At 39.6% G+C, this 14,062-nt stretch overlaps 1 protein-coding gene across 1 annotated transcript in view; it reads left to right on the top strand.

The window, feature by feature from the left end:
• RELCH (RAB11 binding and LisH domain, coiled-coil and HEAT repeat containing) overlaps window positions 1-14,062 on the top strand; it is a 113,151-nt gene that overhangs the window by 51,181 nt on the left and 47,908 nt on the right. The window contains exons 11-13 of the mRNA XM_075533139.1: window positions 2,150-2,262; window positions 8,884-8,974; window positions 11,597-11,668. Of these exons, the coding sequence (XP_075389254.1) occupies window positions 2,150-2,262; window positions 8,884-8,974; window positions 11,597-11,668 (276 nt within the window). The remainder of the gene's footprint in view (window positions 1-2,149; window positions 2,263-8,883; window positions 8,975-11,596; window positions 11,669-14,062) is intronic.

Below are 14,062 nucleotides of genomic sequence, written 5' to 3'. Positions count from 1 at the left end.
GGATGTGTTTCTCTTACAGAATCAGACCTAATCTATCATGCATCACATTAAATGTCTGGTGAAAACAGTATTTAACAATATATACATGTCTTCTATCTCCAGCACAATAGTTCTATCCCTAATTATGAAAACATTACTTAGCATTGTAGATTGTCTCCCATTCCTAATACAAAATTATTTTCCCTTTATTTCTTCTGCTTTCAAGTCAGTCATCTAAAACCTACATACCCACCCATTGCCACAAAATTGATTCTGACTCATAGTGACCCCATATAAGGTTTCTGAGGCTTTGTAAAACTTTTCTTTTTTTTTGCTTTGTAAATTTTACAGAAGCCACCAGCCCTGTCTTTCTCTTGTGGTATTGGCTGATGAGATTAACAGTCTAGGGCAGTGGTTCTCAACCTTCCTAATGCCGTGACCCTTTAATACAGTTCCTCATGTTGTAGTGATCCCCCACCCATAAAATTGTTTTCATTTCTACTTCATCACTGTAATTTTGCTACTATTATGAATCGTCATGTAGACATTTGATATGTAGGATGTATTTTCATTGTTATAAATCTAACATAATTAAAACATAGTGATTCATCATAAAAACAACATGTAGTTATATATTATGAAATATTTATATCTAATTACAAATAAATGAGATCTTGTCTTGAAGCATGGTGCAGCATGGGTAACAGTCTTCATGCCAGGTACTCCGATGTGGGCATATCTGCATGTGGGCGGACCTGCCTGGAGATGGGTACAGGAGCAGTGTCTTGGTTCCTAAATTATCAGAAATACATGTTTTCCAATGGTCTTATTGCAACCCCTGTGAAAGGTTCTTAAGACCCCCAAAGGGGTCGTGACCCACAAGTTGAGAACCACTGGTCTAAGGCTTATCCAACAGGGCCACCAGGACTACTTCTGAAACCAACGGAAATCCAGGCAGGATGATTAAAAATGTCAGATTCAAAGTTTAGAATTCATTTTTCAGTTCTCATAAATATTTTCTTAGTTCTTGTTAATACATCTGATTACCTTCAAACTTGAATGTTATACCAGATAATTATATTGATGGTAGAGATAAGTGGGGCTAATCTTTCTATCCTTCTTATCCGAACATAGTGGTTTCTCTAACACACTTGTGAAATCCTGTTCATATAACTTAGAGGATATCTGTCAAAACACAGTTTTTCTAATCTGTTTAGAATTTGAATCTTCTTAGTTTTAAACATCTGACATACAAAACTTTAACATCTTTGTGCTATATTTTAATGTAAAGATGGTTACTTTAGTTTACATAAAATGTAAACCAACTACCTTGCAAGTATTTCTTTGGAAGTGATAAATAAACTTCAACTGTCGCATAGCTCAAATTCATACCTCTGTATGTTGAATGTATAACAGAAGAGAATCCATAGAACATTTTTATTTTAGCAGAAAGCATTTCTGGTAACATTCTGTAGGAGTGCTGAGAGCGTTTCCACACCTGTGGAAATAGTCTTTTCAATTAGGCATTGGCCTAGATCTCTGGGTAAAAAGTTATTAGATTTTGTCTTATCTTTGTAAAAGAATAAAGAATTGTCTTTATTCACTGTTACATTTTAAGTTGTAAAATATTATTGACTGACTTCTGCAAGAGTTTTCTTGGACGCACTTTTAGAATTGAAATGACTGGCGTTCCTGTGGTTCATGTGTCCAGTAGCTTCCGAAAAGGGTCCATGGGTGCCTCAGAAGAAAGGCCTGCCAATTCACCTTTGCAAAATCAGCCAGTGAGAACCCTGTTGAGCACAGTTCGACTCTTATCATATATGGGTCAACTCAACAACTGAAAGGAAAAGAGAGGTTCTTCATTCATCTTGTTCCATGAGGTAGTGCTGTTTAGTCTAAAAACTCATGAGCTCTGGAGAAGTGCTGAGTAGGGAAAAAAGGCTGATAGAATCTTAAGTGACTTTATTGCATTGTTACTGCATTTTCTTCCAGTCAATTTGATGTTTTCATTCCAGTGCCCAACCTTGCAAAATTACAGTGAGTTCTCTGTACTGTTTAGGTTTTATTGCCTTTGAAGTGCCCACTGAAAGTAGAAGAGTACCGGGACAGAACAAAGACTACTCTGCAATGTATTTTCACTTTGACTCTTCTCACCCTCATGTCTCTGTAGGAGTTGATCCCCCTCATACTGTGCACAGCATGTCTGCATCCTGAGCCGAAAGAGCGAGATCAGCTTCTCCACATCCTTTTCAATTTGATCAAGAGGCCAGATGATGAGCAAAGGTAGGTGTGAGGACTTCATTGGAAGTAAATGCCATGTTGATTTCTTAATTTTGTTAATTTGTCATTTAGATTTAGCGTTCTAAAATATTTCCTACCTAGTAATCTAATTAGGGGACACCAGAATGTTCCACCATTGTTGGATCACTTGAAATGTACTTCAAACCATAGTGTCATCCTGTTAGCTCCACCTCCACCCCCCTTTTCTTCCTTAACGTGACTTGGGATGCACACCACAATTAGTAGATAACAGAGAATTCCACCCTAGGAAATGTAACTCCTGGATATGAAGTAAAACTTTAAAAACCACATAATGACTTTTAAAATCTGTGCAACACCTACTTAAGAGTTCTTATTCCCACAAAAAAGTCAAGATTTACTTCCATCAAGTAACTTCAGAGCAAGCCTGTATTGGATTTTCGAGGCTGACAATCTTGACTGAAGCAGATAGCCTCGTCTTTTTCGGTCAGAGTTGCTGGTGGATTTGAACCTCCCACCCTGGAGTTAGCAGTCCAAGGTGCACCAGCAGTGCAGGAGTTCTTGTGATATACTGCGACTTTTATAAATGACTTTTGTTGTTTTGATCTTTGAAAAGGAAATCTACATCTGTTCTTACTACAGTGATCATGGTTTCTCGAGGCTGTGAAGCCTGAGAAATCATTCCTAAAAGCTGTTATCTGAATTGCCGTGTATTTGTGAAGGAAGAAGTTATACCCAAATGCTATCCAATTTTGATGTATTTTATGTCTTTTAAAATAGATAAATGTTCTCTTCTGAAATTGAAGGATAGCAATTTCTGATTTGAAAAGTAGATCTTCTAATAATATACCTCTTCTCTCATTCTAGTAGAAAATCATTTCCCAGTAATGATTAGATAATGTCCAAACCTCTCCTCATGGGGAGGGAATAGACATCATGCAGGTGCCAGATGAGTGGTACAGGCAAATCCTATAATGACTAGAAGACACCTCTTCTGGCCTCCAAATACAGGAAGCCAGAGGAAGAATAACAGGCAGCAGGAAATTAGAGCATGCCTTGTGTACCTTCAGGCAATCCCATTTTCACAAGATAGAGAGATAGTCCCCCTCAGAGAACAACAGGTAGTTTTAGAAAAACCCAAGCAGACCTGCCTTAATAAGCTCTCAATGTTGTTTCTAGTGAGCACTCTGACCTATAAAGGCAAAGAATTAAACCTTGTGGAGTTAGCTCCAAGCTGCCTTAACCTGGTAAGGTTTACCTTCTCATCAGATGCTCCCAAAGGAAAGCAGGTGGGGTTTGTTGAGCAGGAGGACTTCTGGTTTAAGGTGGTGATACAAAAATCAAATGTTCTCTTTTTATACAGACAAGAATGTGATCTCAAGTACAGTAGGACACTTTACATTTAAAAGTCATACGTGAAACCTCACATATAATTTTATAAATTTAAGACACGACAGCATGGTACAGCACAAAATATAATGTTAGCTGCCTTTAGTGTAAGAAAGTAGGAGAACGTGATAAAAACAATGTCTAGAAGCAATAATAAAACTATAGGAAAAATCAGATGAGACAAAGATGAGTGTATATCGTCAGGTTGCTTTGACGTTTGAACTATATAAGAGTGTCACTATTTTTAAATATTAAAAGCAAACTTCATAAAATTTCCTTTTAACAAAGACTTAAATAATGAGGAACTAGCATGGAAATAATGAAAACATTGACACAAACCGAGGAATGTAACCCAGATAACTGCACTGTGTAGAAGTGGTATGGGAGCCTGTTTTGCTGTGTGTGTGTGTGTGTGGTTTTTCAACCATCTTAACCAAATGTAAATAGCAGTAACTCACTAGGAAAATATTTGACACTAAATGTCATAGCTGATCCATATTGTTAAAGAGTTCATCCAAATCAGTAAAAGAAACCCAAAATCTTAACCTGAAAAAAGGAGAGCATCAATTGACAAAACAAAAGAAGAAAGAAAGAAACACATTCACAGAGCCCAACAGGGAGCTTTTATGCTGACTGCTTCCATCCGGGTCCTCTGGCGGGTTAACAGTACGGTTTCTCACAAAGTCAGCCCCCAGGTCGTCCGCGGCCTGTTCTTCCTAGTGTGGAGCCTACGTCCGTGTCGAGGAACTGCACACAACAACGAGCTGAGGTGTAGAACTTTCTGTCCAGTAGAGCGTCCTGGGATGATAACACTGTTCTGGTTGTCTTATTAGTTATTTTTGGCCCTTAATGTGCACCTTGTGAGATTGATCATCTAAAATTGTAATTGTATTTAGTGTTAATTAATTTCAAGCTAAAATTAAATCATGGCTACCATCTGGGACAGAACATGAAATGCTCTGCATTTAATGAGTAGGAGGTTTATCATATCTAATAGTCACGGTTTTCTATTCATTCAAATAATGTAGTTTTTTCAAGGAGTATCATTGTGGACTAAAGAAAGCTGTTGATTTACATTATGCTTCTTCTAGAACCCAGTACAAGGGCACAGAATAAAAGGGAATGACTAACGAAAACAAATGAAATAGATTCATTAGGTAGTTCCTCGTGAGCAATAAGAAACTGTTTCTTATTTAGTATCTTTCAAAAGGATTAATTTTACAAGCCTGTGATTTTGTACTGTATTGACACAGCAGCAATGTCATCTTTTAACTTGGAAACCAAACATAAAATATTAGTAAACCATTCTACCCACTGGCCGTGATGTGCAGGTTAGAAAAATTATTTGCTGGGTCTTCCTTCATTGTAATACTTTTTAGAAACACTCCAACCAAAACTCATAATGCTTGGTGGACAAAATATAAATATGCCTATGTTCCTCGATGTTTATGCCCAAGGAACTATTGGGCAAGCCTTCAATTGCTTACTACAGCTGGTGAGTGTGAACTTCTTGGCCTTGAACCTATTTATCCAACAGCACCACTAGAGCTCCTCACCGCCATCCTTAGCAACTCTGTAGGACAGGGCAGACCTGCCCCATGATTTCCCAGCCTGTAACCCGGTATGGGAGCAGAAAGCCCTGTCGTTCTCTGTAAGAGCAGCTGGTGGTTTCGACTGCTGGAAGCTAAGCAGCCCAATGCATAGCCACTTTGCCACCAGGGCTCTGCTAGCGTTCCTTGTTATGTATAAATTAATAGTGGAAACACTGCCCTTGTTTTTAATAGAAGAAACCCTGGCTTCACAGTGCACTGCAGTCTGCCCACTCTTGTTACTCCAGTTGTTTTTGTTGAGAGAGGGTACACTTTAGAGTTAATTTTCTTTAAATTTATAATTTAAATACTGTTTGTTTTTCTCATTCATTTTTGGCTCTGGATTTAGTGGGAAGCTGCTGTTCCTTTTTTGGTGCTTGCTGTCGCCTGATGGGGGGCTGGGGAACTGCCTGGATCTGAAGAAATGGAGCTCATCCCACCACCTTCAGCCCCAGGGACCCTCTCAGACATAGTGCTTTCACACATTGTATTCCAAGTCCATAGGAGCGCACCAAAGAAAAGCATGGTTTTTGTTTCATTTCATTAAAAATGTCCATTGCTAGGTAAACAAATGGCCATCTAGCTCAGAAGCAACAAAGCCCTCATGGAAGAAGCACACTGTGTGATCACGAGGTGTCGAAGGGATGAGGTATCAGGCATCAAAGAACAAGAAACCACATCATTGTGAATGAAGGGCAGTGCTGAATGGGGATCCAAAGCCCATCTGTAGGCAACTGTGCATTCCCTTATGGAAGGGTCACGGGGAGACGAGCCAGTCAGGGTACAGTGTAGCAACAGTGAAGCATACAACTTTCCACTAGTTCCTAAACGTTTCCTTCCCACCCACTTTGATGATCCCAATTCTACCTTACAAATCTTGCTAGACCAAAGGATGTACACTGGTACAGATAGGAACTGGAAACACAGGGAATTCAGGACAGATGATCCCTTCAAGACCAGTGGTGAGAGTGGCGATTCTGGGAGGGTGGAGGGAGGGTGGGGTAGTGAGAGGGAACCAATTATAAGGATCTACATATAACCTCATCCCTAGGAAACAGCCAACAGAAAAGTGGGTGAAGGGAGAAGTCGGACAGTATAAGATATGACAGAATAATAATTTATAAATTATCAAGGGTTCATGAGGGTGGGGGGAGCTGAGAGGGAAGGGGAAAATGAGCTGATCCCCGGGGCTTATGTGGAGAGCAAATGTTTTGAGAATGATGAGGGCAGTGAATGTACAAATGTGCTTCATACAATTGATATATGTGTGGATTGTGATAAGAGTTGTATGAGCCCCCAATAACATGATTTAAAAATAAAATCCTGAAGAAAAAAAAATAGGACAGTGTGAGGGGGTGGGGGGAAGTGTCCATTGTTGGAAACACTTGGTTTCAGCAGCAACAGCAACAAATCCGAAGCAGAAAGTAATTTGGTTTTGAAAGGGTGAAAACCATTCTAGTGGGTAGAGAGCAATGTTTTCCTTCAGCCTGAGTAAAATGCCCCCAACCACCGGAGGGCCACACCTGTAGACCACACTGTTCAAATGGAGAAATGCCCTGGCCTGGGCAGGAACCAAGAGCAGAAGAATAAGGATGAGTTTGGTGTAGGCCATACTGCCAGGGAGGCTCAGCCTGTGGTGGGGCTGTGGGGGCACTGAGGACCAGGAGGGTCCCAATGGTGCAGTCAGAACATTCGTGCTTTTTGAAGTTATTCTTTTCTATCTTAATGAAAAAGTTGTTTGCTTATCCTACTGCAGAACAATAAAGTAGTACTTTATTCTTTAATCACTTAAGGAACTGGTGGTGGTGTGGTTACATGTTAGGCTGTTAGCCTCAGGGTCAGCAGTTTGAAACCACCAGCTGCTCCATTGAAGAAAAATAAAGCTTTCTATTATTATAAAGAGTTAGAGTCTCAGCAACCCCCAGAGGCAGTTCTGCCTTATCCTCTCTGGTAGCTATGAGTCGGAATGACTCCATGGCAGGGAGTGAATTCTTCAGTCGCTTTAAGTACTGACAAATACATGTTTTTGTTTTTGCCATAATGTTGATCTTTTCTAAGGATGTTAGAACATGAGAAGTAATAAGGGACCATTAAACAAGGCAAGCTCAGAATGTAAAATACAAGGAACATTACTGCTATGGAACAGAGCAGCTACAATAGGCTTTGAAATACCATGTGTGGGTAGGTATTAACCTGCTCTTCCCAGAGTACAGCAGGTGGAGAGACTTGGCCTGGCAGCATCTAACCAAGGTGTGCATGTAATCAGCGGCCCTCATGTATAACCAACCGGGAATTCAGAAAGCTGGCAGAAAGCATCTGAAGCACTGCATACTAGTGAAGTTGGAGCGAGAGAATGCGTTACTGCGCATCACTGCAAAGTGAAGCATTTCTGAAGACGATTTTTGGTGATACTTTACAGGAAATGTGATATTTTACCCTTGAGAAGTAGAATTTAAATACAATCTATTACATTTGCTGTTTTCAGATTTATATGGCAAAATCCTAAAAGCTTTTTCAGAGACTGAGTAAAGCTATTAGCTGCCACCTAGTGGCCAGAGAAGGTCCATTTAGCCTTCCAAATAGTCATCAGAAAAGAGGGATAGTCATACTTCATTCTTTCATCTTATGGGAATATAATTATTTTTTAAAATAGACCAAGAGATTGATTATGTATATCCTATCTAATATGAATAACAAATGAGCAAAAAATGAATTTTAAGTTAATGTCTTGTTTTCTAATCTCAGAAGTAACTGCCTGTCATTGGTTATCAGTCCAACCCATATTTCCAGAGGTCTCATGACACAAGGCCAGACACACAGTGCCTGGAGATCACTGGGAGCCATCCCCCGAAGCTGCCTGCCTTAGTGACTGTGGGTAGAATACTAATAAGAATGCTAATAAGAAATAATGTTTCATGTCCATATGATGCCTCAGTTTTTCTTGGTTCGTAGTGGGTTACACGTTGGGCTGCTAACCTCAAGGTCAGCAGTTTGAAACTGCAAGTTCTGCAGAAGGATGAGACTTTGTAGTCCCATAAAGATTGATAGTCTTGGGGAGCCTACTGGACCAGTTCCCTGTCCTCTGTGGTCGCAGAGAGTTCAATTGTCTTGATGGCAGTAAGTTAGGGTTTGGGGGGTTTTAGTTTTATCATAGTAACTCTGGGGGAATAATCATGAATTATTTAGTAGTTAAACATAAATTCAGTAGAAAATGCAGGCTTGAGCATATCATAATGTCAGAAGGAAGCTTCACAACTCAGAATATTCCCTCCGCTGCAGCTCTCCGAAATGGAGTTGCCAACTGTTTAAAGAGCTAGTCTTGATTGATTGGTGGCACCTTTCTACATTATTAATAAGTACGGTCTAAGAAGGAGCCCTGGTAAACATTGGACTGCTAACTGCAAGGGCAGCAGCTCCCACCCACCTGCTACTCTTCAAGACAAAACTTGGGTTGGCTGCTCCTGTAAAGATTTACAGCTTCGGGAACCAAGGTAGGGTCACTTTGAGTTGGAATCAACCAGATGTCAGTGGGTATAATATGGATACGAAATTATTACACTTTACACGTAATACAAAGCTGCCTCTCCTTAGCCCTTGATCCTAGAGTTGAACTTTCTTTCTAGAGCACAGACAAGTCTTTTATTTACTAATTTGTCATGTCTTTCAGGCAGATGATCTTGACGGGCTGTGTGGCCTTTGCACGTCACGTTGGTCCCACCCGTGTAGAAGCCGAGCTCCTGCCGCAGTGCTGGGAGCAGGTAAAGGACCGGGTTGGCCTTTGCTGTCTTGTTGAAATGGTTTCTGCAAGGATTTCTGAGTCATGATTTCCCCAATTTATTTTGCTTGCATCAAATCTAAAATCGGATGGTTAACTATTATACATTGCATGTTATAAGATATTTTAGATGGTATTTAGGCCCATGTAGGATATCAGTGATGCAGCTGACTCAGTAAGCCAGTAAGGTGGCATCACAGTGCTCCAGATGCTCTGCCATGTCCATTCACATAGCACATACAAAAGGCACCCTCCTCCCAGGGCCTGCTACTATTTAATGCCAGGGATAGCAGAGGTGAGCAGAAGACTTTCTAGTGAGGAGATGAGTGTGAACAAGTAAATGCCGTGCTGTTTTAGAAAGGGCAAACTGAGAAGATGGGGCCATGGTGGCTTAGTGGGTCACGCACTAGGCTGCTGACCAAATGGTCGGCAATTAGAACCCAACAGCCACTCCCCTGCTTCTGTAAAGATTATAGTCAGGCCCTCTGGGCCAGCTGGGCCCTGTCACGTGGGCCAACTGTAAGTCGGAATTGACTTAACAGGACACAGCAGAGAGTCAGAACTCTCTCTAAAGAAGGCTTACAGCTCAGCAGGTTTGCTCATCAGAGACACGAATATAGGGAGGTAGAGGAAAAGCAAAAGCCTTAAAGTGTAATGGGGTCAAACAACAGAAAGGTTGTGTGTTTGTGTATAAAATAAGATATAGTATATAATGTGGACACCTTTGATGCAGAAAGATTGTACTCATTTTCCCCCTTCCCTCATTTTTTAATAATACTAAATTTTGATATTCTGAGCCCCTTCAAGAACTCAGAGTCATTGGCCTTATCGACTTGATGTTTGGGTCACTAAGCAGTGTGCTTCTGCGTCATTTTTTACTGAGTCTACAATAGCATAGTCACTGGTTCTTAAGGAAAATATCAGGCTTTCAAATGTCACGAAAGTATGTGGTCCTTGAGTTTAGTTCCAATTTTGTTTGGGCATTTGTATTTTCATGAAAATATATTGGAGTCATGTCTAGAGTTAATATAGAAAGTTAGTGTTATATAGTCATAATTGCCTTGAAAATCCTTATCATACACAAATCATAGTTAAAGTCAAAATTTGCTTAGCAATAACATATAATTTAGATTTAACTCTGTGCAGCTATTTATGTGCTTATGTATATTTCACTTCTCTAATAATACTTTTTCTATTTAAAAAAATATTGAGATGAAGCAATCACTACAGTTGATTTTAGAACATTTTTCGCACCCAACAAAGAAACTCCAATTTCATTCCCCACCACCCTTGCCCCCAAAATTGTTTTGGCTATTCTGTATTTCTGGAATATCCATATGAAGGTTTAGGTCAACTTGCCGGTTTCTTCAAGAAAGCAGCTGAGATTTTTATCAGGATTGCCTTCAGTGTGAGGACTGTTCCATTGTAGCAGTAGTAAACCTTCCCTTCCAACCCTGGCCTTTCAGGTGTCTCTGCATTTTCTTCTTGTAATAGCAGTTTATAGTTCAGAGTATATGTTTTACTCTACTTTCATTCAGTTTATCTTTAAATTTTATTCTTTTTCATTATATAATAAATAGAATTGTTTTCCTAATTTGATTTTCAGTTTGTTCTTTACTGATATACGAGCTAAAATTGATTTTTTAACATACATTTAATTTTTGCATATACATTTAATTTTGAAAGGCATTGAGCTAGATTAAAGTTCAGGTCCAGCATACTTTGATATTCAAACTATTCTGCCTTTGAGGTGACAATTCTGGATTAAATTTAAGTCAGAGATGTTAATTTATATACCTTTCTGCCACCCCCTCTGCTGTATCACAAATAAACATGGTCTGTCTAGCTACCCACCTCCACTTCATTGCCCAGTATATTCTATATCATTTCTTAATTTTAGGCATCCAATTCATTAATGAATTATGTCATCTTTTCATCTGAGAATGAGAACAAATGCTTCTTTTCCCATTCAAAGGCATATCTATTCTAAAAAGACATAAGAGAATAAAACGTCTTTTTAATGTATCATCTTTTTGCTTATTTCTCATAGAGTTCAGTGCAGTTGATACAGTAGCAAAAACCCATCATTTTGCATATACCAACAAAGGGATAGGCTGAAGTCCGCTTACCTTCAAAACAAGATCCCTATAGGACCCTGGTTAATTGACCATCCTGTAATAACCGATTAATTTATTACTTCATTGCAAAGGTTGAGAAGGGGCCTTGGGTCATATCATAGAACAGGTCCATAATATCCAGAAGCTGTGCTTTCCCAACTGAAACCACACAAACACTGCCGGGAGGGCTCTGCTTCTACTGACGCCCATCGGGAAGCCTCGTCTCGGGCCCATTTTCTCTCGGCACTTGCCAGATTTTCAGCTTTGCTTTTCCTTTAACAGATACTCTATAACCTTGTTTTTGTGTGGACTTTCCCTGATTGCCTTATTTCTGATTCAGATATAACGATACAGGGATACCCAGAGGGGAAAAGTAAGAAACATTATTTAAACAGGATTGATGGCAGAAAGTAATGCTGTGTTGGAGCAAGGGGTGCTGTGTTGTTGATACTTGACTTCCTTTTTTCCTTTTTTAAATTTTGCTCCAGATCAATCATAAGTACCCAGAAAGACGACTCCTTGTGGCTGAATCCTGTGGAGCATTAGCGCCTTACCTTCCTGTAAGAATTGACATTCTCCCTTTAAGATGTATTATTTTATTTTAGGATAATAGAAAAAACTTTTTTTAAGTGTCTTGTGCATTTTAATTCAAATTCTAAGCCATGCTGTTCTAAAAAAAGGAAAAAGATGAGCCAAAAGAAAAAGACCCACGTTGTCAAAGACAGGCCCTTGCTGCATACAGATGGGCACCTTGCCAGTGATTTCGTATCAGTATATGTATAGTCCTGGAGCCCCTGGTATTTTACACATTGGACTAATAACTGGATGGTTGGCAGTTCAAAACCACCAGCTGTCTGCTGGAGAAAGATGAGGTTTTCTACTCCAATGAAGTATTATTGTCTTGGATACACACAGAGTCAGTTCTACCCTGTCCTATGGGGTTCCTGAGTCGGCATCAACTTGAAAGCATTAGGTTTGGTTTTTGAATTTGGTAAGTATAACCAAGTCACTTGTACAGCAGTTCTCAAGCATGATTTACAGACCCAAGGAAGTTACTGGAATCCTTTCAAAAGGGCCCATGAGGTAAACATCATTTGTATAATATAATAATAACATGGTTTTTGTCTTCCTTTTACCACATCAACTTTGTACTCTTGTCGTGGGCAAAGCTGCTGTTGGATTCATATGAAGCAAGAGAATGCCACCTACTTGGACTAAAAGTAATTGTATCCTTCACTACCAGGCTCTAATAGAAAAAGAAAAGGCCATTCCACTTCAAAATGAGCTTGATATACTGCTTCTGCGGCTTGGTCCTTCAATGTTTTCCCTTACTTGTGGCACAATGCAAAGTACTCCAAGAAAGCTGTGTTGTCTCACACTGAACGTACAGTGATTGTCTCCAGGAAAAGCACTTTTGTGGGATTGTTCAAATTATCAGCTGAACTAGCAAGTTGTTGTTGGTTTTTTCATGGGATACAGATTGCACCTGGAGGAACAACTGAAAACAAACTTGTGGTTATTGGGGCTTGGGTATCTGGCAGACATTTTCAAGAAAATTTAGTGAAAGAGCTTGTCTAAGAAAAACAAGTTGGCAGTATTTATTGCTAATGAATAATTTGGAGCTTGTACGTGAGAACCATACTTTTAGAATCTTCTGCCATCATAAGCTTGATAGCTTCAAAGCCTGCAAAGAATTTTCTGATGGCGTCAGTGGTGACTCTCATGAGTGTGATTTTTTTAAATATTCTATCATGAAATACACTATCATTGAGGTAAGATCTGCATAACTCTGGTTCAGTATTTCCCAGGTGACCACTGCATGGTGTTCAAAGCATGCATGGGCGAAATAAGACATTCAAAGTGCAAGATAGACTGATGGAATTTAATGTATGAGAGCGTGGAAAGTTCATTTTTAATGAACTGTGTCATAGTTCAAATTCCACGTTGCAACTAAACTTTATGAAACGACTCCTTGTCAAGTTTTGGTATAAAATCAAAGTAAAACATAATCTGGCTGGGAAAAGATTCTTAAAATACTCCATTTACCAACTCTAAGTTTCTTAAGGTTCTTACAGCCAGATTTAAATGCCTCAACCCAAGCAAGATATCACAATAACTTGAGGTCAGGGCAGATAAAAGAGTCTACCTGTTTGTCAGTTACACATTACAAAGATTTGCCCCGCCAAAATAAAACAGTATCATTCTCATTGATTCTTTGAATTACTTTTCACAAAAATGTTGCATTAGCATTTAATAAGTTGTTATTGTTAAATAAATTGATAAACTATTTTCACATTTTCTAATATAATAAGTGTCAGTAAATATTACCCACGCTTAAAAAGCAGTTTAGGGTGCTCAATTTTTCTAAAATTACTGACACCAAAAGTTGGGAACACTAGAGCTGTTAGTCCCTAAGAAGTAGCTATCTTTTCATAGATCCAGGGCTTAGGATTGGAGGGATGTGGTAGCATTACAATTATTTTAATTTAAAGAACTTGTTTTAGAGCAGAGCTTCTACCCCCCAGACTTTTCTTTATTGGAACACAGCTATGCCCACTTGCCTGTGCTTTCTGTGACTCCAAAAGTCAAGACCATCAAGCCCCAGGTCATCAAGTGGATTCCAGCTCACAGCAACACTGTAAAGGGTCCCATTGCTCCTGGAATAGTAAACAGGATGAATAATAGGCCCGACATTTCCTCGAGGGATCTGCCCTGGACATGTGCCTAACTGTAACTGGTAGCAGTAAGACCTCAGGACTTGAACAAAGCTTTGGTGTGACCATGGTTTATTTGGAGCCCGGCCACTCACCTGTGCTTGCGGGGCCCCTTGTGGCTAGGCTCCTAAGACTAGTTAACACAGCTGACATCAGTCTAGCCCATGTGAACAAAACAGCAGGACCTTGAACCGGCTCATATTGGTTCAGTTATGGCAACAAAGCAAAATCTGACCAGAC

The sequence above is a fragment of the Tenrec ecaudatus genome, chromosome 15 (assembly GCF_050624435.1).
Source record: "Tenrec ecaudatus isolate mTenEca1 chromosome 15, mTenEca1.hap1, whole genome shotgun sequence".
Taxonomy (NCBI): Eukaryota; Metazoa; Chordata; class Mammalia; order Afrosoricida; family Tenrecidae; genus Tenrec; species Tenrec ecaudatus.
The sequence above is the reverse complement of the archived record's forward strand: the minus strand, read 5'-3'. Positions and strand labels throughout refer to the sequence as shown.